The following is a 23,544-nucleotide window of genomic DNA, read 5'->3' on the forward strand; positions in this document are numbered from 1 at the left end:
CACTGGTAGCAACAGTAAAAGCACCAGAGTCAGAGAGTAGCAGAGGGGAAAGCAACAAACACAGGGAGAAAGTAATTGATGAGGGGGAGAGACAAGAAAAAATACAGGAAGAGTAATAGAGATACTTCTATTGACCACATAAAAACTAGGATTCAGGTAGTGTCTGTCCAGGCCTCTGAGATTGATAGAGACAAGTACAGGAAACTTTCGATTTACCGGCACCTAAATAAACGGAAATCTCGGTTAACCGGCAAAATTCAGGAGTAGGTTCAGGTAACTTTTATTACTTGCCTTCCTCCATCTGTTGCTGTGCAAGGGTGTGGCTGCAGCTGTTGCTAAGCTACAGAGACGCTTGCAACTTGTGGCCATTGTTCTGAACCTGTTGCTAAGCAACAGGGTTTGTTGCTTTATACGGAGCTCTCAGCTCCGTATCTTTTACTATAGCTTTCAGTTATCCGGAATTTTTGATGAACCGGCACCACGTCGGTCCCGTCCGTGCCAGATAAAAAAAAGTTTCCTGTAGATCTTGTTTGAATATAATTGGGAGCCCCTGCCTTATGTGCTGTGCTCCAGACACCCTACAACAGTCCACTCCTTCAGTGCTGTACTACTGCAGGCTGGGGAATGGGGATTCCACTGCACAGCTCCTGTAAGGGGTCCCAATTGCTTGTACACACATTCTTATAAACTGATGCAAACTGTAAAAGGTCTGATTCAGATCAACAAAAAAGGAAAACAGACCAAATATTTTTGTTCAAAGTACTGACTTTTTTCTAGTGAGACACTGATTTGACTTCTTCAAAAATATTTATCATCAACCAAAAAGTTTACAAAACAAATACATACACAGGATATCAAAATACATAAGTACAACAGGTATTGATCCAATATTCTAGCACCTCCCCCTCCTTTAACTGACCCTGTGCTAAAGGTATATGACATTCCCCATTCACTTTGTCTTTAGTTATATTTTTCAAAAGCTTTCCTGAGGAGGTTCAATATGTTATCATTTTCTGCCCCAAAATATTTAACCCCAAAATCAGTTTAACAAAATCTAAATTGTTTTAACATTTCAAAATTGACCACCCAGGGAATGTTTGTCCATGAGGGTACAATCAGGTGAGGTGGTGTTTCAACTGATGAACCAAATAACATTTCCTGAAGTCCAGAAGATCAAAGCCCCCAGAATCTATATAAACAATCAGTCTGCTCCATTTTATGTTTAGCTTTTCTGTACCCCATATTATAAAAATCCTATCTATCCATTTGAAACAGCTTTCAGAGTGCAAGAGGAAACAAGTCCAAGATATTCATTTTAAGCCTCACCCATATCATAAGAGGCTACAGAAACAAGTCCTCAATCTTGCCGGTAAAGTCAATTATATTAAATCTCATTGCTTAACGCCATAGCAGAATCAACTTCTGATCCAAATTTCATACCATCAAGCAGGCATTGAGCAGGGCGGTTACTCCAGTTACCCAGGACTCCCACCCCATACAGTGACCTGACAGTGGCACTGGAGTGGTCTAGCAAGCTAAATAGAGCATCTGCAGGTATTTTGTGATTAAAAAGAAATACCAAAGGGATATTTCATGGAGTTAAACCGCAGGAAGATTCCCATTACCTTAGGTTGTCTTTTGTAAAAGTTGCTAATGGCTCCAATAACAGCACAAAAACCATAGGTAGAGGGATGAATCCAATTGATAAAACACCATTCTGAAGCCAAGCCTCCTTGGGGTAGAATGTAAATAAACAAAGTCTATCCAGTCACAGGCAAAGCACAGGTAAACTTACAGCTTATTAACACACGCAGGCCCATAAAAAAATACCTTGGCTGATCATAATCAGCTACCGACATATATTGGTTTGGTTTATAAACTTTATCTGCACTCATAAACATAGCCTTTAAAAGGCTGTCTTCCTGATGAAAATTGCAAGGTGAAAAGATCAACCTCTATAGCAATATTTGAGTTCCACTGTCCTGGACAGTCCCCTTTGTTTAACATTTTTTCATCTTTCTTTAATGAATCAGAAACATTTTAAAAGATTAGGCACTAGTTGCAATCAAACTTCATTACAGCAAACTAGTAAAGACCAGCAAAGCAACTCATGCTGCTGAAGCTGGAGCCCCTCCGGGATTATTGTAAATACACAAAGCGTTCCTGCTGATATTACCAAAAGAATTAGATTTTTTTAAATATAGTTCTGCTATTTTTACAATTGTACAAGCTTTAATGTAATTAAATATGTTGACAGCTCCTCTTTAAAACAATGTCTGCATTGTGCTCAAGATTTCTGCATTTACCAGCTGCTGGTAACTGAAGGCACAAAAGATACCATTAAAATCCACTCTGAATGTCACCGTCTAGTTTTCCCCTGTGCTGCATTATCCATATATGAAGAGTGAATGAACTCCCAGAGCTGTTTGGCATTGTTGGCATTCCCTACGATTTCCGCTAATTGTTCCTGGGAGATTGTCACGAGTTCAGCAATGCTTCTCACGTGGCTCATCAGTGCCCGGCAGTTTTTAGCATTCACTCCAGGCATTTTCAGCAAGAAGTCCTGTGGACCTGGATTGTATCTATCCGACTCAGAGACAATTTCAGAATCGGCTGTGACAGCCATGGCGGTGGCTGCATCAGGTTCGGGACGGTTTTGTTTCAGCTCCTCAAACAATTCAGCAGAGACATGTGGGGAGGGGCACCAGAGAATACGCAGTTTGGGAAAGTGAAGAGTCAACAGGGCGAGTTTGGATGTAATGTCATTAATGGAAATCTCTTGGTATACAGATCCTCTGGAATTCAGGGAAAAAGGCTTGTTGGGGTCAAATTCAATCAAAAGAACTGGCCGCTTATAGTACCGCGACATGGTGATGCTCTGAGTGTACAGGCGACCATTGTTCAAAGAGCCGATCAGATCACTTACACTCTTGCGTTCAACACAGATGTCAGGAGTCAGAATGTAGTCGCCAACCTCCAAGGTGACTGGATCAATGTCGATGCCACGCTGATGTATCAGGGAAGGAAGTTCACTGCGAAATTCCCGTATATCCACTATAATGCGATGCTGCTCTTTCTTCTGACCCTGGCCACCTACATAAAGACAATCCAAGCAAAAAGACAGAAGAGGAGAGAATCTATCAATTTTGACTTCCATGACTTAAAAAAAAAAATCTTTAATTGTCACTGTACCTATGCCTAAATTTGCTTGTGTAGTTTCGTCAAATTTAATTAAATTTTTAAAAAACAATTTCTCCCTCTTACAACACACACCATTTCCTTGGCTGGGCAGGGTAGCAGGAAGAGACTAGGCAATGTGCACCCAGGTTTCTGCTAATATAGTTCTTGTCTAGCTGATAAGGTGGTACATAAAAGTGGCATAGCCCTCCATTTTTCTCTCCCACTTTGTATAGAAGCCTGTGGCATCTCCCCCAGTAGCATTATCAAGATTAGGAATTTGCCATCTGACAACAAACCTGCCCCCTGATAACTGTATGGCATAACTCACTGGGGTACGAGTGTTCTGTGCCACTGGGGCATCCTAGTGCAGTCGTACAATCCCACATGGAACACAGTGCTACATGGGCTACAAAAAGCCAATAAGAGGGGCAGAGTCCTACTTATGAAAGAATTAGATTTGTTTTCTTTTAACAGTGGGTTCTAAGCAGTGTTCGAATAACTGCTCATGTTATCCGGCAAGGCACTAAACTGTCACCAGACTGTGACATTAGAAAAATTGTCAGGGGTGGGTGAGAAGTACATTTCACTACCAATTATAAAAGAATGTATAGATTTTTAAATTATTCATTCTCAGGATATGGGCGTCACTGGCAAGGCTGGCATTTATTGCTTATCTCTAGTTGCCCTTGAGAAAGTGGTGGTGGGCATTCTTCTTGAACTGCCGTAATCGGAGTAGTGATGGTATTCACGCAATGTTGTTAGGAAGGGAGTTCCAGGATTTTGGCCCAACAACAATGAAGGAATGGCAATATATGTCTAAGTCAGGATGGTGTGCGACTTGGAGTTAGTGGTGTTCCCAGTTACCTGCTGCCCTTGTCCTTCTGGTTGGCGACGATCATGGGTTTGGGAGGTGCTACCGAAGAAACCTTGGCGAGTTGCTGTAGTGCATCTTGTAGATAATACACACTGTAACCACAGTACGCCAGTGGTGAAGGGAATGGATGTTTAAGGTGGTGGATGGGGTCCTGATTAAGCAGGCTGCTTTGTCCTGGATGGTGTCGAGCTTCGAGTGTTGTTGAAGCTGCACTCATCCAGGCAAGTGGAGAGTATTCCATCACACTCCTGACTTCTGCCTTGTAGATGGTGGAAAGGCTTTGGGGAGTCAGGAGGTAAACCATTCGCTGTAGAATACCCAGCCTCTGACCTGTTTTAGTAGCCACGGCATTTATATGACTGGTCTAGTTAAGTTTCTGGTCTATGGTGACCACCCAAGATGTTGATGGTGGGGGATTCAGCGATGGTAATGCCACTGGTGGTTACGCTCTCTGTTGTCGGAGATGTTCATTGCTTGCCACTTGTGTGGCACAAATGTTACTTGCCACTTAACAGCCCGAGCTTGGATGTTGTCCGGGTCTTGCTGCATGTGGGCACGGACTGCTTCATTATCTGAGGAATTGCAAATGGCACTGAACACTGTGAAATTAACAGTGAACAGCCCCACTTCTGACCTTATGATGGAGGGAATTATCCTGATTACTAACCTTTCTGATTCAGATCCTCAAAAAAGGAAATAAAGAAATCGCCGAGTTTACACAAACCTGCTTTCCGCGTATCTGTAGTAGCAGTCGGTGGGGCAATATCTCGTGCAAGATCTAGGTTCGAGTCATCTCTTCCCTCTCTCTCTTCAGGGATAACCATTATTGCCTTCTCCCTAATAAATTTCAGGGTAGAAATTTGTAACAATTAAGAATAATTCTCATCAAGTAAAGAAAATGTTACTCATTACTGTAAGGACATTAAAAAAAAATCAATTGCATTAGTCAGTTAAGACCTGGCAGATTCAACAAATCGCATGTACCTGAAGTTAACAGCAGAACAGTAAAGAATCTAAGGTTCCATTGAGGGGCTTTTAAAAAAAAAATCAGCAAAAATTTTAGATACAGTATACATCGAGAAAAATAATTATGATAAAAGGAACTTCACAGAATGACTCATTTATAGTTTCCAATAAAGGCTCATCGAAAGCCTGCAAGAAAATGCATTGAAGCGTTCGCCTGCTATATATATATAAAATTATTATATATATATATAGGCTGTGAAATCTACAGGAATACCCAGAAAGCTGAGAGAGCAGACAAGATCCAGCCTTACTACTTGTTGTAGGGAGTGAAGTTGTAGGAAATGGAAATAGCTTTCAGATTTTTATTAGAAGACCATTCAAGCTGATGCAGCTTTCCCAGTATTCACTGTTACCTGGAGCTGCTTGTGAGGGATGCTGTTATTTTTACCAAATTAACAGTGGTTTTCTCTGTCAATCTTTTATTTATTTATTTATTTTTTGGCAATTAAATGAAATGGGCTAAATAGTTTAACGAAAGCTACATCGGAGTCATTCTCACAAAAATCAAGGGCAAATCAGTCATCACCACCCTTTTATTCAATTTAATTTTACAAAGTGTTTTGTTCACACCATCGACTCTATTGAGGCTGCATTTCCGTTAATTTACCTAATCAAATGCTCAAAGGCCGACTTCTCCTTTCTCAGATTGGTCAGGTATCGCTGTTCTTCTGCAGAGCCTCCATATATTAGGAAATAAACCCTGAAAAAAAGATATTAAATGGAGCATCAGCCTTTCAGGCACCACATATGCTTAATGATTCATGTTGAAACATGTACACAACTGCTGCTTAGGTTACGAAAAAGGCGGAATATTGAAGTTAAATTGGCTCGTCACTCCCTTTCACTCAGCTGTGCTACTCCCACTTTAAGTGTTCGGATTGCCTCATTAACTTGGTGCAAAACTGAAGTGATGATACTGATGGAAATAAAATTGATCGCCAGGCTGCTGGAAAGAAAAACATTTTCCAATTTATTCACATGAATGAGTGGGAGAGGAGGAAGGCGCACACAGAAACAGATATTCTAAAAGGCTACACAATTTCAAAGAATTTACAGCACGGAAACAGGCTGTTCGGCCCAACTGGTCTATGCCGGTGTTTATGCACCACACGAGCCTCCTCCCACCTTACCTCATTTAACCCTATCTGCATATCATAGAGTCATAGAGTCATAGAGTTTTACAGCACAGAAAGAGGCCCTTCGGCCCATCGTGTCTGTGCCGCCCATCCATCCCTGTCCAGTCTAATCCCATTTTCCAGCATTTGGTCCATAGCCTTGTATGCAATGGCATTTCAAGTGCTCATCCAAATGCTTCTTGAATGTTGTGAGGGTTCCTGCCTCTACCACCCTTTCAGGCATTGAGTTCCACATTCCAACCACCCTCTGGGTGAAAAAGTTCCTCCTCAAATCCCCTCTAAATCTCCTGCCCCTTACCCTGAATCTATGCCCCCTTGTTAGTGACCCCCCTACTAAGGGGAAAAGTTCCTCTTTGTCTACCCTATCTATGCCCCTCATCATTTTGTACACCTCAATCAGGTCCCCCCTCAGCCTTCTTTGCTCCAAGGAAAACAACCCCAGCCTGTCCAGCCTCTCTTCATAGCTGAGGCGCTCCATCCCAGGTAACATCCTGGTGAATCTTCTCTGCACCCTCTCCAAAGCAATCACATCCTTCCTATAGTGAGGCGACCAGAACTGCACACAGTACTCCAGCTGTGGCCTCACCAGCGTTTTGTACAGTTCCATCATAACCTCCCTGCTCTTATATTCTATGCCTCGGCTAATGAAGGCAAGTATCCCATATGCCTTTTTAACCACCTTATCTACCTGTTCCGCTGCCTTCAGGGATCTATGTACATGTACACCAAGGTCCCTCTGACCCTCTGTACTTCCTAGGGTCCTACCACTCATTGTGTATTCCCTTGCCTTATTTGTCCGTCCAAAATGCATCACCTCGCACTTTTCAGGGTTAAATTCCATTTGCCACTTTTCCGCCCATCTGACCAACCCGTTTATATCGTCCTGTAGCCTGAGGCTTTCCTCCTCACAATTTACCACCCCACCAATTTTCGTGTCATCTGCGAACTTACTGATCATACCTTTTACATTCTCATCCAAATCATTTATGTAGATCACAAACAAGGGACCCAGCACCGATCCCTGAGGTACCCCACTGGACACAGGCTTCCAGTCACAAAAGCAACCTTCGACCATCACCCTCTGCCTCCTACCACTCAGCCAGTTTAGGATCCAACGCGCCAAGGCACCCTGGATCCCATGGGCTCTTACCTTCTTGACCAGTCTCCTATGCGGGACTTTGTCAAAAGCTTTACTGAAGTCCATGTAAACCACATCCACAGCATTTCCCTCATCCACCCCCCTAGTCACCCCCTCGAAAAATTCAATCAGATTTGTCAGACATGATTTACCCTTGACAAAGCCATGCTGACTATCCCCGATTAATCCTTGCCTCTCCAAGTGGAGACTAATTTTGTCCCTCAGAATTTTTTCCAATAATTTCCCTACCACAGATGTTAGGCTCACTGGCCTGTAATTCCCTGGTTTATCCCTGCTACCCTTCTTGAATAATGGTACTACGTTAGCTGTTCTCCAGTCCTCTGGTACATCCCCTGTGGCCAGAGAGGTTCTGAAAATTTGTGTCAGAGCCCCTGCAATCTCCTCCTTTGCCTCCCACAGCAGCCTGGGATACATCTCGTCTGGGCCTGGGGATTTATCCACTTTTTGGCCTGCTAAAACCGCTAGCACCTCCTCCCTCTCGATGCTAATATGTTCAAGTATGTCACAGCCCCCTTGCCCGATTTCTATGTCTGCATCGTCTTTCTCCATAGTGAACACAGATGCAAAAAATTCATTTAAAACCCCGCCTACATCATCTGGCTCTACACACAGATTGCCACTTTGGTCCCTAATGGGCCCTACCCTTTCCCTGGTTATCCTCTTGCCCTTAATATACTTATAAAACATCTTAGGATTTTCCTTTATTTTGCTCGCCAGTGTTATTTCATGGCCCCTCCTCGCCCTCCTAATTTCTTTTTTAAGTATGCCCCTGCATTTTTTATACTCCTCTAGGGCTTCTTCCGTCTTTAGTCTTTTGTAACTGCCAAAAGCCCCCCTTTTATTTCTAATGCATTTTTGTATATCCCTTGTCATCCAAGGTTCCCTTTGCTTGTTGGTCCCACCCTTGACCTTTACAGGAACATGTTGGCGTTGTACTCTCTCTATTTCCCTTCTGAAAGTCTCCCACTGTTTTGATGCGGATTTTCCTATAAGTAGCTGCTCCCAGTCCAATTTGGCCAGATCCTGCCTTATCATATTAAAATCGGCCTTCCCCCAATTTAGAACCCTTATTTCCGGGCCGTCTTTGTCTTTTTCCATGACCACCTTAAATCTCACCGAATTGTGGTCACTGTCGCCAAAATGCTCTCCTACTGACACTTCCACCACTTGCCCGGCTACATTCCCCAGAATTAGGTCCAGTACCGCCCCCTCTCTTGTAGGACTTTCTACATGTTGGCTCAAAAAGCCTTCTATTCCTTTCTCCCTCGTGTACTTATCTAGCTTCCCATTAAAGGCATCTATGCTATTTGCCTCAACTACTCCCTGTGGTAGCAAGTTCCACGTTCTATTCAGTCTCTGGGTAAAGAAATGTTCAGCATTAGGAACAGAAGACGGTACAGAAAGTACAGAACAATGAAAACTGTCCACAAAACAGCAGGTCAAGGGTAAAGTGCTGGTGGGGGGTAGATGCTAAATAGTTCCCAAGTTAGACTTTTATTTTAACCCTACTTCACTTTCCCCCCCCCCCCAATGCTGGACCATTTCAGCATGAGTCATAAACCAATGAGAAGAGCCAGAACTATAGAAATTAATAAATCAAGCTGGATCAGTGGTATCCATTAAGATTGGAGCACTGAATTAAATACAGAATGGTTGGAAAGAATTTTGATTTGCAGTTACAAATGACATGCAGAATCTATGGAACTAGTCCTGTGGCACCAAGTAATTTATGTTCCTTATTAAAGCTTTAAGTTTTCCATGTATATTGAATTAATGCAGTGAGCTGCTACAGTAGTACTGTACCGATTATTTATTGCTGGGCTGAACTACCATGAGCACAATTTAGCGATAAAAACCTCACATCTCAGATTCTGTGTTTGCTGACAGCTACAAATGAACATGGTACTGCTGCGGAAGAAATAATGCCCGAGTCAATCTGAAGATTCCTTATTCACTGTAACACAGCTTCCAGGCAATAGGACTCCTATATTTATTTTCCTGCAAGATAACAAACACGTTGCAGAGTTGGGCGGTAATGATGATAAGAGGTGCAAGATGCTCCTACTCATTTCTGGAGTCCCAGATGAAAATTCATCCTAGTGATGGTAGACGGTTACTGATGGTTGCTAAAGTTGGCTACAAAAAGGCAGTCTTAGTGGCACAGTGTTCTGATGTCCAAACATAATGCTGATGCAAGTGAAGTACATACACATGGTAGTGGTTTGGCAGGGGAGGAGGGTGTGTGAGGAAAAAATAATGATAAAAATAGAATGGGAAGGTGTTTGGAGTCACTCTTCTAAAACTCATCACCCATTACCATACAAATGGGAGCAGGCTCTGGCCTGCTTTCTCAGACAGCAAACAGATGTATGGATCACATCTGGCAACTTCAAGATCATTTAACTTAAAACAATGCATAGTTTGTGCAATATATAAAATATCTTGCCATCTTCAAATTAAGAATGGTGTGAGAAAGTAGTGTTTTCTTTTCATACCAAACGAAAACCGTACATTTTTCACTGCCCATTTCAGGCACCCATTTATTCTAATGAGACAAATAACAAGTCAGCGGAAAGCAGATATGGAACTAATGAGGAAACTGAATTTTAAAAATTCTAACTTACTGAGGACTCCAGTGGATTTAAAGACGTAGGGCCGGATTTTCTGATTGGAGGCTTCCTGCGTGTGGATGCCTCCGATCGGGAAAAATCTACGAACTTACCTGCTGGCTCCGTAGGTCCCGACACTTCCGATCCTGGGCCTCTCCTGGTGTGCGTGCGCAGAGGCCCTGGTATCCCAGGGGCGCAGGTGGTTCGCAAGTGTCCCTGGGATCACGTGGGCCATGGGGAACCAAAGAAGGGAATCTCCCTTCACACTTTTGACAGGTCTCTACACATAAATCTGTCAAAAGTATGAATGGGGATCACATTAAATAGTTAAACATTAAATACATTTTTTTAAATCACGTATTTAAAATTAGTTAAAATTACATTAAATTAAATATTTTTAACAAAATTTTAATTTTGAGAAAAATAATTAAAGTTTTTTACAGGGCTAAAAATAAAGTTACCTTTTTAAAAAAAAGTATTTTAAAATTATAAATGAGTGAAATTTTTTTAAAAACTTTAAAAAAACTTTTATGCTGGTAAAAGCAGGCCTTACGTCTGCTTTTACCAGGCTTAAGATTTTTTAAGGTTTTCAGTGGGCGGAGGTTGTGCAGAAAGCGGAACTCTCCCCCCCGCAGAGGCCCTTCTCCGGGCAGGCGGGGAGGATCTGTCAAGAGAATTCTTGACAGATCGGAAGTGTCGGTTTTCAGCGCATGCGCTTCGCATGCCTGGAACCTACACTTGCGAGGTCCCTACGGTGTGTACACAGCTCGTACCCACCCGTGGGGGTCGGAAAATCCGAGCCATAGTATTGGACTAGCAACCCACAGGTTGCGATATCAAATCATATCACTGCAAATTGTGAAACAGAATTCAATGAAACAGGGTAATTTTCTAGCACCAGAAAGAAAATGACAATGAAAACTGCTGGCTTGTTGTAAAAACCCAATTGATTCACTAATAAAAAGAAAGAACTCCCATTTATATAGCGCCTTTCATGACCTCAGGATGTCCCAAAGCACTTTACAGACAACATAGCACTCTAGAAGTGTAGTCACTGTTGTAATGTAGGGAAGGCTGCAGTCAACCTGCGCACATCAAGGTCCCGCAATCAGAAATGAGATAAATGATCAGACAAGCTGTTTTAGGGGTGTTGGGTTAAGGGATAAATATTGGCCAGGACACCAGGAGAACTCCCATGCTCCACTTTGAATCGTGCCGTGGGATCTTGTACATCCACCTGAGGGGGCAGACGGGGCCTCAGATTAACGTCTCATCCGAAGGACTCCCAACAGTGCAGCACTGAAGTGTCAGCCTGGATAACGTGCTGAAGTCTCTGGAGTGTGACTTGAACCCACAAGCATCTGACTCAGAGGTGAAAGTGCTACCACTGAGCCATAGCTGACACCTACCCTTCAGGAAAGGGAATCTACTACCCCGACCTGGCATGATTTGCACATGACTAGGCAACAAAAATGAGAAAACTGAACAAAAGAAGATTCAAAATTACTTTAGGACTCCAGTGGATTTCAAGATATGGTACAATAGTCTAACGGCTATGGTACTGGACTAGCAACCCACAGGTATGTGCTCAAATCACATCATGGAAAGTTGTGAAACTGAATTCAAGAACCCACTACCCTTACCTGGCATGGTTTAGATGTGTCTTTAGTCCACAAAATGTGGTTGACTTTTAATGCTCTATGAAGTGGCCTAGCAAGCGACTCAGCTGTAAAAGAAATTGCTTTGAAAAGGAGGTGGCAATTAGGGATGGGCAATAAACCTTGCCAGTGTCACCCACATTCTGAGAACAAATAAAAAAGATAAACATCATGCTTAAAATGCCTGAAAATTAGACCTGAATTACCTAAGAGGCTTGCCAGGCCTGCTTGCCCTGTAAATCTCAAGCTGGCGAACGAACGTCAGTTCTGCATCGTACAGTACAACATAACGGGGCTCGATTTCATGTAGTACACGTGACAGACTATATGGATCACTGCAGCCCTGTAATGGATGGATGATAATGAGTGGCTCCTTTAGGATTCCATAGCAGGCATCTGTTGGCAGATTCAGTATCACACCCTCAGATTCAGTTTCCTCAGTGCTGGCTTCCAGGCTAACACTTTCTTCATAGTCCTCTTCCTCCTTGTCTTCCTTTATCTTCTTAGAACCTTCATCATTTTCTCTTCCTACCATTTGAGTCAATGTCAGTTCTGGTTTCTTCCTGTTTTTACCATTTTTAACAGTCTCTGCTTTTGCTTTCTTCAGTTTGGGCCCATTGTCAGATTTCAGTCTCGCCTTAGATTTGCCAGGCTTCCTGTCTTTTATGCAGGTTGTCCTCACATCCTCTGCCTTCTCATTCTTCTCAAAGGTTTTATCATACAGCCTCATTAACAAGTCTTCCGCTCCAACAGTGATGTACTCCTTCAGCTGAGCACAGGTTCGATCGTCACTGGCACAGATCAGCACATGACCTACAGGCAGCAAGAGAAGTAGCTTCTGCAATCACTCATCTCATCCATTGTGAAATACTTACAAACAATATCATGCCAATTATGTGTGTGTATATGTGTCTATTTCAGAGGGAAGTGTTTGGAGATGGTTTGTAGTGCATGGTTCTGTGGGCAGAAATTCCTATTCCAAAGCTATTCACCAACATTGTGCAAACTATCAGTGAGATTACTGACACTGTTAAAACAATAAAACTCAATTACCAGATCAAAACTTCCCATGTTCCAGCTCAGTGATGCAAATAATGCCTATAACTTTAGTTGTTACATATGAAGAACATAAAAAAAAGTAATGGATGAGAAACTGCTATTTGGTCCATCAAAGCTTGTCCTTTAGTGCATTAACTCTCTCATCGAGGAATCTAATCGAATTTTAAATAACCTCAATGTTTTTGCCTTGCCTCTTACCTTGCTTTCTAGATAATTCCAAATATTTACCATTACAAGTTTTCTTGATATCTGTTCTAATTTCACATTCCATTAATTTCCATTTGTGCCCAGTTCTACTGTTTTACTGTTCTTTTTGAACTATATCTGAGTTTACATTATCTAGGCTACTTAATATTTTACATACTCTAGACGATGACATATTCCCTTAACTGCCTTCATTCTAAACAGTAAAGTTTAAGCTTCTCCAAGCAGTTAAAAGACACTATAGTGGAGGGGATTGTACATTTAATGTAAGAATGAAGCAGATGAACCAATGGCCACCCTCACCTGTATCTATCTCTGATCTTATCTTTCCTCATCCCGTTTAAATTGATGATCAATCCTGTTGCACTTCTCTACCGTTTCTAAAGCAAATACTGTATATTGTTTTGTGGCGTGGGCACCAAATTGAACACAGTACTCCAAGTGTGACCTGAGCAGTGAAGCTTTAGCAGAACTTCTGTCAACTTATACTCTGCTTCTTAGCCTACAGATGATTACATTTTATCAGCTTTTTAATTGCTTTGCTACATTGAGAGATTTGTAAATGGAAATAATACTGTACCTGTTTTTACACTAAGCTATACAACTCCTACTAACATGGATTGTCCAGGTTCATAATATAATGGCTTTACCAGTCAGCTACCTAATTTGATCCAATTAGGCCCACCTCATTGTGGGAGCATGGAGCGTGCACGTTTATGCAGCAAATGTCATTGGTATAATTTATATTCCAGCAGCAGGTGCTAAAAAAAAATGCATGAATCTCATGTGCAATAAAATGAAATGTGTTTTATATAAACATGTACCCGACTCATTAATCATTTAATTCTTTTGAACAAATCCAATTTTCGTCCACATTTCAAGTACAATTTCTCTGCACATCCCAGTCCCAGCTGTCCCATAAAACCTTTCAAAAGCCTTAAAACATTTGATGTAGAAGTCTGCACCATCTGGAGTTGTCATTCTCACAGGGTTCCTACAATTACTGTCAATACATGCATTCTGGAGTTAGGCAAATGAAAGGGAGGTGTTCAATTCTTCCAGCTGTTCTGGCAGCTTACCTGAGTCTGTCAGTGCTTCATTGGGCTCATTTTCTCTTTTGATCTCTGTTAGCACTTCACTCAATGCTTTCCACTTTGGGTTCGTCTCCAGGACGAGCTCCTTCTTTCCCTCTAAACAAAGTAAAACATGAATATAATGGTTCACTCAAGGCAGCAACAGCTTCAACCAGTGTTCCAGTCATTCTGTCTTTAACTCCCTGAAGGTATTGATTGTTTTTGGAAGATATGTAATTCCCCCTTTTCTCTGTCTGCTGAGCTATACACCTACAGCAGCCAAGGCAACAGGTGGGTGACCCGCTTCTGTTTTTGACAATGTTGCTCTTTATCTGACCGCTAGGAGTCATGTAACGGTGTCCTTTTGGTGGCTCATGTTCTAAGTTTCCCTCCCCCTCTGTATGGAGGTATCTGGCCTTCACTTGGCATCACCTCATTGCAGCACTGGATGTTAGGAAAATTCAACCTGTAACCCTGTGCTCTAACTAACATGCTGGCACTTCCAGCACATCGCACACTGCAGTGCCTTCTGCCATTTATTATTTCAAAACTGCCGATGGAATAATCCAGGATCAAATCCTACAAGACTTGTGCCCTTGAATTCTCCTTGTAAAAATGAATCCAGTCAGGCATTTTTAAATCACTTCTTTGAAAGTGAAAAAGAATTACTTGTTTTTTTGCTATGGTCTTCCTGAAACTTTGAACGAATAACAAATGCAGAGCAATGTCTACTGGAGAAAATCACTAGGACTCTCTTCAGACGTGATTTAGGGCTGGATTTTCTTCTGCTGTCTGCCCAAAATCAGGCAGATAGTGGTACAGGATGATGGAAAGTTGGACGGTGAGGCATACTGTTGTGCCTCACCATCCGACCTCTGCCAGCTCCTTCCCTGCCCACTGCCTGCAAATTGTGGGGGCCGGGTCTCCAGCCACTTTCCCTCCTGTTTGCTCATGTCACCACTACATCCCCACAGGAAAATGATGTCGGCCCCAGAAGCAGCCGTACTGGCCCAGAGGCCTCCCTATGGAGGAAGAGGGCCTTGTAGCGGCCTGCACTCCTTCCAGTCTGGCCCCCACTTACCTTGTTTGTTCCGTAGAGAATGCATACTCTCTCCACGGAAAGGCATCCCACCTACCTAAAGACCAGAGAGCGTAGGTGCAACTTGGCAGAGCATGGGGTACTGAACTTTTGACAGCTAAAAGTGTACAGTCTACCAACACAGTAGTGGTCAGCTTCCCACTGCCTGTCCAGTCATGTGCACCTAATGGCTTGGGTGGGCAACGTTAACTGGAGCAGAGTGGGAAAGAATTCCAAACCCAAGTAATCAGTCTCTCATAAGAACATAAGAAATAGGAGCAGGAGTAGGCCAATCGGCCCCTCGAGCCTGCTCCACCATTCAATAAGATCATGGCTGATCTGATCCTAACCTCAAATCTTCTATCACTGTGCATCCACCCGAACCCATGTGATCTCCCGGGAGAGGCAAAAAACCAGATAAAGACCCAATGGCCAATTTGGGAGAAAAAAATCTGGGAAATTCCTCTCCGACCCATCTAGGCGATCGAAATTCTTCCAGGAGATCACTCTGTCCCTATATTTTCTACAGTACTTACCTTCTGTAAAGGCGATCTCCACCCCAGCCAGGAACAGGAATAAAACCATCTCCTGAAATCTAACACAGAATTAGAACACAGTAGGAGCAGAACCAGGCTACACGGCCCCTGGGCCCACTCCACTACCTACAGGGCCATGACCATTCCGAACCTAGACTCATGTCCAATTTCCTGCCCGCTCCCCGTAACCCTTAATTCCCTTTACTTCTAGGAAACTATCTATTTCTGTTTTAAATTTATTTAATGATGTAGCTTCCACAGCTTTCTGGGGCAGCAAATTCCACAAACCTACCACCCTCTGAGTGAAGAAGTTTCTCCTCATCTCAGTTTTGAAAGAGCAGCCCCTGACTCCAGATTCTGTAAGTGAGCCAGGCTGGCTGGTCAATCATCAAAGGTGCTGCACACCTGCCTAGCTCGGGTATCAAATTACCGAGTCTGGCAAACTTTCATTGCTAGGTGTGTCGTCTTGAAGCCACCTTGACCCCAAAGAGACCTTGAGGATAGGCACTAGTCAATCACGAAGCATAGGTTTGAGCCTTTGCTAGATAGATTGCAGGCACAAGAAGCTCCTCACGAGCAGAATGGTGGGCGGCATGACCGACCATAAAATGTGTTAGTGCATTGCCACCATTCTCCTGACCACAGCATGCCGAAGAGTGTCCACAGAACACAAAATGAAGAAACAACTGGGAATCAGGATTTCTCACTCTCTGCAAGTTAAAGTTTTACTTTTTCCTGTAACCAAAAAGTAATCCTGGAAACATACAAAAGTTTTCCACAGCAAGCAGCCACAAGAACACCAACTCATTTGAAGCCTTCGAGGCAGCAGTGACGTCAATTATATACACACACACCTGTCTTGTCCGTTTCATTTGGTTCAGTCTTTACCACATTTCTTGCGTTTTTAAGCTTCGCCTCAGGACGCTTGTAAACTCTGGCTCGAGCATTCACAAACATCGTATTACTGGCATCCAGGAATAACCATCCTGTCAGCACAAAACAATAGAAAGTAAATATTCACTAATTACCAGAGCTTTATGGCATCAAACGAGTCAATGTTTCATTAACCAGTCAAGGACACAATATTAAGGAAGCACTGGATGAACGATGTTACCTTCTGTACAATGATCTGCAGTGGCTGTCACAGTCAATACAGCTCTCAATTTTTATGCCACTGGCTCCTTCCAAGTTGGAACTGGGGACTTCTACAACAGCAGCCAGGGTATATCCCATCATAGCTTTGGAGTGTTAATCCAGATTAAGCCATGTGTTTCTTGAGGGAACATTTTATTTTGCCGAGATCAGCTTTTTGATCTCTTTTTCACAGTACTCGATGCTTTTATTAAATAAATTAAAAAATGCTGATGTCTACAAAACATTTGACAAGACTCTAAAATGCCACTTAACAAAAAGCGAGATGATCAGTCTGCCAGCACCATGGTAATATCCGTTCTTACTGCTGCTAATTCCCATCACAACTGCGGCAGCTGGGAGGGGGAGGAGTGTATGAAGATTTATTTCTGATCAGATTTTTCAGATGTCTCCCATCATCCATCCTCCACAAACTAACTTGTCCAAAATGCATTAGTGAACCAGCTGGATTTTTACAACAAAACCACATGACCACTTTTGCCGACAACAGTGTTTTATTTAAACTGAATTCAAATTCTCAAACTGCCATGGTAGGATTTGAACTCACATTCTGGATTACTGGTCCAGTAACATAACTACTACACCACTGTACCTGAGCCAAAGTATTAGCCAAGTATTATTCTGCTGCCTTTCAAAGTCAAAGAAAATTGCATGAGGGCACATGATAAAGCTAGTAAGTTGAAACAAAGCGAAGGTTTCCTGTTCGATCCTGGGAATGCTCGATATCTGGCCAAGTGAAAGCACTGTTTGGTACATATAGGGCCAAGGCTTACCTACAGAAGCAGTCAATGACGCTAAACCCCCACCACCCTACCCTAAAAAAAATGGCTTAAAACAGCAACTTGGAATGTCTTTAATGTAGAAAAACATCCCAAGGTACAATAAAAATGTTTAAAAACCCCGAAAACATTACAGTAATCTCCTCAGCCCACTGGCACACTGACAGAATTAACTGAAACATCAAAACCCTGATGAAATTGCAAAGAGAACAGATTTGTCCTGATTAACCAATTGTCCCACTTCAGGTAATTGATCTCCTCAGTCTATCAAGATTTTGCCCTGCTGTGAGATTCAATTCTTGGCAAAATGGTATGTTTGGATGACTGAATCTCATAGCTGACTAGAATCCCAGTCGACTGTAGAGATCACTAAGTCAAGGAAGCGTACAAACAGAACAGTCAACTGTGAAACTAAAGCTGTAACACTTTCATCAACCGGAAACTGTCAGCTGTGGCTCAGTTGGTAGCACTCTCGCCTCCGAGTCAGAAGGTTATAGGGTTCAAGTCCCACGCCAAGGACTTGAGCACATAAATCTAGGCTGCCACTCCAGTGCAGTACTGAGGGAGTGCTGCACTGTCGGAAGTGCCGTCTTTCGGATGAGACGTTAAACCGAGGCCCCATCTGCTCTCTCAGGTGGACTTAAAAGATCCCATGGCACTATTTTGAAGAAGAGCAGGGGAGTTATCCCCAGTGTTCTGGCCAATATTTATCCCTCAATCAACATAACAAAAAAAACAGATTATCTGGTCATTATCACATTGCTGTCTGTGGGAGCTTGCTGTGCACAAACAGGCTACCGCGTTCCCCATATTACAACAGTGACTACACTTCATTGGCTGTAAAGCGCTTTGAGACGTCCGGTGGAAGGCACTATATTGTAATTTTTCTTTTTAAATATTAACTCTGTTTCTCTCTCCACAGATGCGGCTTGACCTGCTGAGTATTTCCATCATTTTCTGTTTTTATTTCAGATTTCCAGCATCCGCAGCATTTTGCTTTTGCTCTAAAACTATAGCCATTCTCCCACACTTGCATCCTAATAGTGCAGCCAGTGATTACAATCATTGGGTACCAACGGCTAAAACATTATCTGCTGGGCTTGCCTGTTGAAATTTAAATGAAATTTGTAGAAAAATGTAATACAATAGTCCAGTTTACTGACGTTGCTTTTATAGTATTCTTGTGCTGTCAATGGCAACCATAAGCCAAATGTGCTGGTTTTGAAATCAATGGACTAGAAACAGGCTGTTCCAATAGCAATGGCAAAATCCCGTGGTGACATCATGATACAATCAATCACTTATACGCATGCGTCAATCCCCTGTAGTTGCACCAGAGCATCCCGTGCTGCTAACGGCATGATACGAGTTATTTGTACACTACCCAAATACCGGGTAGCAGGAAGACTTTGTTTACAGGGAGGTGTGGGAGAATGATGAACTTAGGTCACTCACCCGAGACTTGGCTCAAAATCATTCAACAGAGAGAAGTTAAGAAAATTTAGAGGTTTGTTAGGATGTGGATTGCCCTACAAGAAACAGTGGTGGGAGCAGAATCCCTAACAGCTTTCAGAAGTGGTTACGAATGTGAATAAGAAAAATGTTATATAGTATGGAGAAAGGGCAAGGTAATAGAACCATGTGGATAGCTCCTTCAGAAAGCTGGCATAAGTGAGATGGGCCAATGGTGTTCTTTGGTGCTTTAAAATTCTATGGGGGAAAAATTTGTTGCTTTGCGCCTCCTGTTAGTGCCCTAAGAGGTTAGCGGCGGTGGTGATAACCGCTAGCGTCCCGTGGCGCTGCGCCCCGCTCGCGATCTTCGGTAGCGCCCCCTGACTTACCGCCAGACGCTGTGTCCGATGGGGTCAGGGGGGCCTACCTGCGGCCAGGGCGGCGCTAATTAAAGACGAGATGCCGGGCAGCCATTTTTGTTGCCTACTGCCCGCCAGCACCTGCCACCATTGCCGGCCTCCTCTTCAGCCTCCCCGCGGGCTGTCGGCTGCTCTCCGTGAGCCCGGCACTTCTCGCCGGGCTCTTTTGCCGGCACTCCGATCCCTGGTGGCCTAGCTGGGCCCCGGGTCGCGCTGCACAAGGCCCCTCTCCTTTAAGAAGGGGATCAAGGCCTGCAGTACCGCGGCGCAACGTGGCGGCACATAGCACCGCGATAGTCCCTCCCAGCCCTCCAAGAGGGAGACAGGGCGCTTCCAGTAGCGCCCCGCTTCCCTCTTGGGGCACTACCAATTAATTTTGGCTGCAGAGGTGCTAATTTTTTCGGGGCGCTAAAAGTAACGCCCCAGCGGAGTTAGCGCCCCAAAGGGGGCGCGACTCAATTTTTTCCCCTATGATTCTATGATACAGAAAGCTGAGGTGTAGCCACAGCAATTATGCTTCCGGCATAAACATGGAGGGCTGACATAAATGCGAACATCTCTAATGGCGCTGACCCAGTTATAATCTTGTAGAGGCTGGCAGCCCACCTATACCCATCCTATGCTGCAGAAGGAAATATGAAACAACATACAGAACATCAAGCTAGCTGGCACATTGCAAGCTGTCTTGCAGAGGTCCATTCACCGCACTGAAGGCAAATATACTTCATAATATAGTGTTCACCACTCAGAATTCTTGGACTGCTCATGATCAGACTTGCTCATTATATCCGACTAGCATCTTTAGAGTACCTGTGCCCAACGAGTTGATCTGAATGTACAGCTCTTCATTTGTCAGACATGAACATGAGCATCTTCCTATCTCTTTCAAAACATACTTGAAAAGTACTTCAATGGCTGTATAGTGCTTTGGGACGTCCTGAGGCTGTGAAAGACGTTGTATAAATGCAAGCCTTTCTTTTCTTTTTTCCTTCCTCTATCAATATTGACTGTACTAGGATGCAGCCTTTGTTCATTGGCTGCCTGTTTATCTTTCAAAGATAACAGAAGGAAAGAACATTTCTTTCATGATCATGCATTCAAGACTATTTGATTGATCTTATTTGTTGTTAAGCAACTAACATTAGATTGGAAGAATGACCCTGGTAATTGTAATCCTTCTCCTGCCCCATATGTTTTAGCACCATTGCCTTCTAATATACCAGGTGCTAAGCAGTGCTAAAGCAGTACAAGGCAGGATTCACCATGTGGAGGCTTCATAAGCTGAACATTTTCCCAAAATCTGCAACAAACATTTGTGTGAGAAATGGCCAGAGTGCCAGCTATTTGTTGAAGAGTAGATGGTCAATTCTCTGGTTGCTCATGATATCCTTTCTGGATAATGGACACTGTACCAGCAGAATTTTCAAGACTTAATTTCACAATTACCTGAATTCTGTCCAAAAGCTTTCTCAGTGGCCCGAAGGGACTCTAGTAGATTGAGGAAGGTAACACAGTCATACTGGGTCAGATACTGTAACAGGGTGCGAAGAATCTTCAAATCCTGCACCAGAGACTTGGTTTTTGCACCAAGTTGGTGCCAGACTGGGTCCAAATAGTAACACAATGCCTGTAAAATAAGAAAATAGGGGTCATTAAACAAGTAAAAGTATTCATCAGTGATGTAACACAAAGGCTATGGAAGCGGAGATTAAGAAACTAATGATCATCGGTCTCTGAGCCTTCCTGTATATAGTTTGTTGTGTGCTTTGTCAGTTAGTTGACATAAATACAAGTATTGGGGTATATCTGCAAGATCTTTCCTACTTTAACTATGATGTGGAGATGCCGGTGTTGGACTGGGGTGGACAAATATAAGAAGTCACACAACACCAGGTTATAGTCCAACAGCTTTATTTGAAATCACAAGCTTTCGGAGCGCTGCTCCTCTTCACCTGACGCAGCACCACACGCTGCGCTGCAGTATTGCAGGCCTTACTCCCCTTCTTAAAGGGGAGGGGCCTTGTGCAGCGCGATCTGGGGCCCAGCTGGGCCCCCAGGGATCGGGAGTGCAGGCAAAAGAGCCCGGCACCCAAGAGAAGTGCTGGGCTCTTGGAGCACAGCTGGCACTCCGCGGGGGGGGGGGGGGGGGGGGGGGGGGGGGGGGGGGTTCCGGAGGCCGGGGACGAGAGTGCAGGCAGGTGCTGGCAGGCGGCCAACAACAAAAATGGCCGCCCCGCACCTTGCCTTTAATTTGCGCCTCCCCGGCCGCAGGTACGCCACCCTGACCCTGTCGGACATAGCGTCCGCTGATAAATCAGGGGGCGCTCCCGAAGATCGCGGCCGGGGCGTGAGCGGGGCGCTGCGCACACCGATGAAGTCATTGCCAGCGGCGCAGCGCTAACGGTTAGCGCCACCACTAACCTCCCGCTGAATTTGGCGGGAGGCGTGGGCAGTGCCGCGCCCGGGCGCTAGTTGGTTTGCGCCCCATTTAGCGCCCTCTTAAGGCGCTAACGGGTGGCGCAACCAACTGAATTTTTCCCCCATGGTCTACAGTCGGTTCAGTAAGATTCCAGAAAGGAGATGTACTTCATGAGAGAAAATTCACTCATCTTAAGTTCAGAGCCAGTCAGGATCAGAGGAATGATGGACCAGCAAGTGACATTTAGTCCACTGATGGGTTCGATATACTGTACTGTGATTTTTTTTTTCTATGAGGAGTCTTTAAATTAATGTGAAGCAACGCAAAATTTACTACAAATGTTACTATGTTCACTTAACAATTGTAAATTAAACCAGTTTGGAAGTGCACTGTGAGAATTTGGGTGCGAAGGTCAACATATCCTGCAGGGATTTTCTGCCAATTAGTTTTATTGGGTGGAAAATTTCATAAATTCCCAGGATGTGCAAATTATGAAAATCTACCTTTATATACTCTCTAAATAGAAGAGGTGGTATATTCAGGTCAGAACCTGGTTTGCACAGTATGCAAATCTCTACCAAACTCAGAACAGTTTGGTTGAGGGGCAGATGCAGGACCCAAGTGTCAAAAAGTGATGAGGCACAATGAGCAGGTCTTATTACTCAGCTTCAATCACTAGAGGCTGTTTTAAGCTGTAGAAAAAACTCACGGCTTCTAGTAGATAAACTGCATGTACATTTTTTTGTAAGCTGAGAGGCCAATTTTAGCAGGTCTTTTACCCAATACAAGCAGATTTACAAGCCTGTTTGTATTATTCCAAAAGTGCCTACCAATTACTCAGGCTCAGCAGCATCTACAGGTTGAAAAATAACGGAAAGTGATTCTCCACATGGCAAGTTCCAGCTCTCAACTGCGCTGTCCTGGTAATGCACCAGGTAGAAGCAAGATCCTCCCCAGAGGGAACAAGGAATTAACTAAAAGAATGGGGAAAAATGGAAAATGGAGGGCATATCACCCCAAGCAGCTCCAGGTCACCCACCAGCAGTGAGTTCAGGAGCACTTGCTGAGTCCTAGCAACATTCCTTTTAGTCAAGGAACAGGATTCTGAGACCAAAACCCATTTTACTTCTTTAAAAAATTCCGAATCACAAACCTTTTCAAATGACATCCCAACAGCATTCTCAAGAGACAGATCCTCAACATCCAAAGATGGGTTGTAGCGTTTAAGTTCTTTCAAGCAGGCATTCATTATGTCCATTATAGCAGTCTGGACAGCCAGCATGGCAGGCGTCAGAGATACGTGCAGCTCTATTACTTCAGGTTTGTGCCTTTCTAGGAAGGAGCTGACCGCTATATGGAATCTAACAGGAGAGATACACGTACCAGTGAAAGACAGCAAGGGCGATGTAGAGCATAGACAATCGGTCCTCGAGAAGTTGTTCGATCAGAAAATACTTCTATTCCTACATGCCAAAACTACTCAATTCCAAGTTTATAACTTTCATTTGCTATCTAACCAGCATTAAACTCATTTCAACAAGCTGCTTATCTCCTGTGTTGGCAATCCCTAAACGGATATTTTGGTTGGAAAATGTAGCCAATTACAGCTCCAAGTAAAGCACATTCAAAACTGGCCACGATGCCAGTTAAAATTCTTAGCTTGGTGACTGAATTGCGTGCCTGAAATTTCAATCATATTGTTTAAAAACAGTTCCACATTTCAGGCACTGA

The 23,544-nt window shown here is 43.5% G+C and overlaps 1 protein-coding gene across 1 annotated transcript in view; it reads right to left on the reverse strand.

Annotated features, from left to right (window-relative positions):
- Window positions 1-788: 788 nt before the first annotated feature.
- Window positions 789-23,544, reverse strand: part of LOC147081950 (DNA repair endonuclease XPF-like) — a 36,003-nt gene continuing 13,247 nt past the window's right edge. The window contains exons 4-11 of the mRNA XM_085980576.1: window positions 22,967-23,174; window positions 20,841-21,021; window positions 16,447-16,578; window positions 13,985-14,095; window positions 11,849-12,455; window positions 5,688-5,780; window positions 4,779-4,891; window positions 789-3,093 (exon numbers count right to left, since the gene is read on the reverse strand). Coding sequence (XP_085836702.1) covers window positions 2,360-3,093; window positions 4,779-4,891; window positions 5,688-5,780; window positions 11,849-12,455; window positions 13,985-14,095; window positions 16,447-16,578; window positions 20,841-21,021; window positions 22,967-23,174 — 2,179 coding nt within the window. The 3' untranslated portion in view covers window positions 789-2,359. The remainder of the gene's footprint in view (window positions 3,094-4,778; window positions 4,892-5,687; window positions 5,781-11,848; window positions 12,456-13,984; window positions 14,096-16,446; window positions 16,579-20,840; window positions 21,022-22,966; window positions 23,175-23,544) is intronic.

This window comes from Somniosus microcephalus, unplaced genomic scaffold (genome assembly GCF_052327205.1).
Source record: "Somniosus microcephalus isolate GS21.2 unplaced genomic scaffold, FLI_Smic_1.0 scaffold275, whole genome shotgun sequence".
NCBI lineage: Eukaryota > Metazoa > Chordata > Chondrichthyes > Squaliformes > Somniosidae > Somniosus > Somniosus microcephalus.